Genomic DNA, 3,452 nt, shown 5'->3' on the forward strand with positions numbered 1-3,452 from the left:
TCTGAAGGGATTTGGTGTTTCTCAAACAGTTTCCGAATGGCGAGCCGCTAAATTTGATAAGCTGTCGCAGCCTCGGCTCACACTTTGTATGGCTGTCTATGGGACATGTGCAGACATGCTGTGACATTTGGTCATCTACACAAAAAACTAAAGGTCCTACAGCTTTAAAAATGACGCTGAGGGCTTCGTAACAAGATTTACCACAAAAATATGCTGTTTTTACACATATTTGGTGAAAATTGTGGCTGTATGGGAGAGTGAAATTGAGTAAAACTCTCAGCTCTCTCAGCCAGGGGCATGAAGAACAATGACATCATCACAGCTCAGTGCAGCTGCTCATGTCACTCACTGACAGGCTGAGCAGAGAGAGAAAAATGGCTCCTTCAACTTAAAGCAGGTTTAAATTGTGTCAAAATGGAGGTCAGGCGAGCATGAGGTTGCAACGCGGACCAAGGACTCGACAAACGCTGCTTGCAGCTTTAATTAGCTTTGAATCAACAATAGATTTCTGAAAGTTTACAAGAAATTACAAACCTATGAAATAAAACATTGCCAAGATTTCTTTAACACCGTTTTCTCTTTGCAGCCACAGCACAACTAAATTCACATAACACATTACCTATAGCTCTTCAAGAGTAAAAACACAAGAAACAGTTTTCATACAGCTCAACAACCAAATGTAACACTGTGTGTTCTCTTCATGGGTCTTCCCGATCGACAACAATATATGTGCAATATCATCATGTTAACACTGGTCTTTTCTCTTGATAACTTTTTTAATTGCACAGAAATGTAGCACTGATATTCAGTATAAAAGTACAATATCACACACCATGTGTGTCCTTCAGTTGGATACATTTCCATTATACTAAACCTGTACACACACACACACACACATATATATCTGTGCATGTAAATTCATCACGCCATACCTGTAAGTAACCCCATGTAAATTCATCATGCCTGTTCTGTACATATAAAAGGTGTACATAGTCTTTATTACATCTTTGTTGCACTTCTGTACTTTTTTTCTTGTCCTGCCTCAGCTGTATCTACCTGTTGTAACAGGTTAACTTCCCCAGTAAGGGGTCAATCAAGTTAATCTTATTTGATCCTACAAAACAGACACAATCAATTAAAGCCCCAAAATGTACAAACTGTACAAAAGTACAGTCCTTAAATAGATGTATGGGTCATGTGAAAATGAATACATGAAGCAGAGTGCTGAACAAAATGTTGCCTACAATGAGGTATGACTTGAAGTGAAAAACCGGCTGGTCAGGCTGAAGCAGACACGACTGTGCAGACTGTAAACCAGCTGGAAGAGGACCCCTCAGGGCACAAATGAGTCCTGACGAAGCACAAGGATTCACATCAGGAACCAAGACGCCCAAAAGTCTCCTGACTGCAGCTAACATCACATTTATTATATTTACAATTAAAAGGTACAATGGACACAGCCTGACTAGTTAAGAGATCAGGTGAAACCAACTACAAACAGGTTCATTAAAAGCTATCTGTCCATAACATCAATGCTGCCAATAACACAATAATCAATGGATAATAAACAGTTCCTATGGGAAAAAGAATAGGTTTCTCTTTCCCATAGGAACTGTGATAACATCAACAGAGGCTAGTGTGTTAGCTCTTTGCAAACAGCCCTATGAAGAGCAATTTGAGAATAACTTTGTCTTTAGAGACCCTGAGAAGTTACACATAGCAAACACATTAAGATCTGTAAAACTGAAAATATCAAACACAGGTTTAGCTATATTCAGTCACATGAAGGGCCTTCATTCTGAATGACACTATTTAACACCACTTTCTTGTGCTTGATATCTTGAGAACTGAACTCCATCTGAAAGTCATTTTAAAGCGTTTTACCTAATTTTGACACACATAATGGAAAATTATTTAACACAGACCCCCTTACAATTTGGCACACATGCAAAACTCCACACTGTATCTATTTGAATTACACTTTCTTACAAGTCAAATGTTTAGGGGAATAAAACTAATTTATCAATAGTCAGTTCTAAGTCTAACTTTAGCTTTTTTAAAACATTTAAAGAATTTATGAAACAACCCGAACGCAAATGTCATAAAAAACGGCTAATTGTAAGTTAAGATATTTGCCATACCTTCCGAGCCACAAACCTGTTCCACCGCGAGCCTCTCACATAAAATCAATAAACTGCTGCAGCTGTTCAAGTCGGCGCACACCTCATCGCCATTAAAAGCCATTTACATTTTAATACTGACTTGTGGCAAAATATTAAGGGAAGCAATATGTGTCAGCTAAGGTCTTTGGTTCGAAATGGACAGTTTTAGAAAAACTGCGCATGAGTTGCCGCCGAGCTTATTCCACCTAACACCATTTTTTTTTTTTTTTTTTTTAAATCGCGTTTTTGAAGTTTTCCCCAAGCTTAAAACCAGAAACCTATCAGAACAAGACTCTTACACATACGGAGTGATCAGTTCTGCCAGCTCTTAAATTCGGCACACATGCAGCACACGAAGCTCCTGTCATTTTCAACAAAACCTGAACTCTTATAAGTGAAGGACTGTCCATCAACAGACATCGCAGTGGGCGTGAGAACATTGTCAAAGTGTTCAGAAGTTGTGTACGCGGCTTGGGGCTTCTTCCGACAGCTCCTGTATCAATCCCATCCGAAGCAAATAACTTAAAAATCGTACTATCCGTTTAAGAATTGTGTTTTTGCATATAAACGAGGCCAGGCTTAACTGCCAGGTTGTGTTGCTGGACTTTGGTGCGTAGTTGTGCCCGCAGAGACTGGCCCGTTCTGACGCTAACAATACAGCTAACACAGGTAGCTTAGCTTCCTGCTGCTGCCACAAACGCAACTTTCCTGACAGCTAAGCTGACAACAAAAAGGTCGTCTGTTCTCTGGAAAAACATCACCCGCGACATTTTTAGGTTACTGCTCTCAGATGTGAGTAAAACAACCATAAACTATATTTAATTGCAGAGTGAACGTAAGTCGATGGGATAACTCACCCGTCCATTGCACAACACGGAACTACAGATCAACAGGTTCCAGCCAGCGGCCACCACGATACCCAACCACCGCTGTTATAAACGGACAAAATGGCGTCGGGTAGTAAAGCTCCCTGATTGGACGACTTGCAAAATTTGTAGTCTTTCCAGGCCGGAGTCGCGCGTTGATTGGCTGGATGGACAGACAGCTGAACGACAAAGGCCGAGAATTCCAGCGATCAAAGATTGTCTATGAGGATGATTCACGCCTCCTCAGGTTAAAACGGACACACCGTTTTCACCAGGCGAGTGGGCGTTGTCTTCTGTTTCATAATATTGCTTCTTTTTTTCCTGTGTAAAGTGATTATCGCACAAAAAAATAAATAAATTGCAAAAATTGTGAAAAATCCCCATATTTTTTTGTTTCAGTCCAACTTACAAGGATTCAAATGTC

General features: G+C 40.1%; 1 protein-coding gene across 4 annotated transcripts in view; it reads right to left on the reverse strand.

Annotated features, from left to right (window-relative positions):
- The window catches only part of LOC103359811 (polypyrimidine tract-binding protein 1-like), a 48,145-nt gene extending 45,042 nt beyond the window's left edge, over nt 1–3,103 (reverse strand). Inside the window, exon 1 of one of the 4 annotated variants that reach the window (XM_008285348.1) lies at nt 3,020–3,103. Coding sequence is in view for 3 of the 4 variants with exons in the window: in XM_008285345.1 (XP_008283567.1) it covers nt 1,245–1,418 (174 nt within the window). In the remaining variant the exon portion in view is untranslated. Of the gene's footprint in view, nt 1–1,244; nt 1,419–3,019 lie in introns of those variants that run through there. The other 3 variants (XM_008285346.1, XM_008285347.1, XM_008285345.1) reach the window with 3 other exon arrangements.
- Nucleotides 3,104–3,452: the final 349 nt, after the last annotated feature.

Source organism: Stegastes partitus, unplaced genomic scaffold (assembly GCF_000690725.1).
Source record: "Stegastes partitus isolate 25-593 unplaced genomic scaffold, Stegastes_partitus-1.0.2 Scaffold398, whole genome shotgun sequence".
NCBI lineage: Eukaryota > Metazoa > Chordata > Actinopteri > Pomacentridae > Stegastes > Stegastes partitus.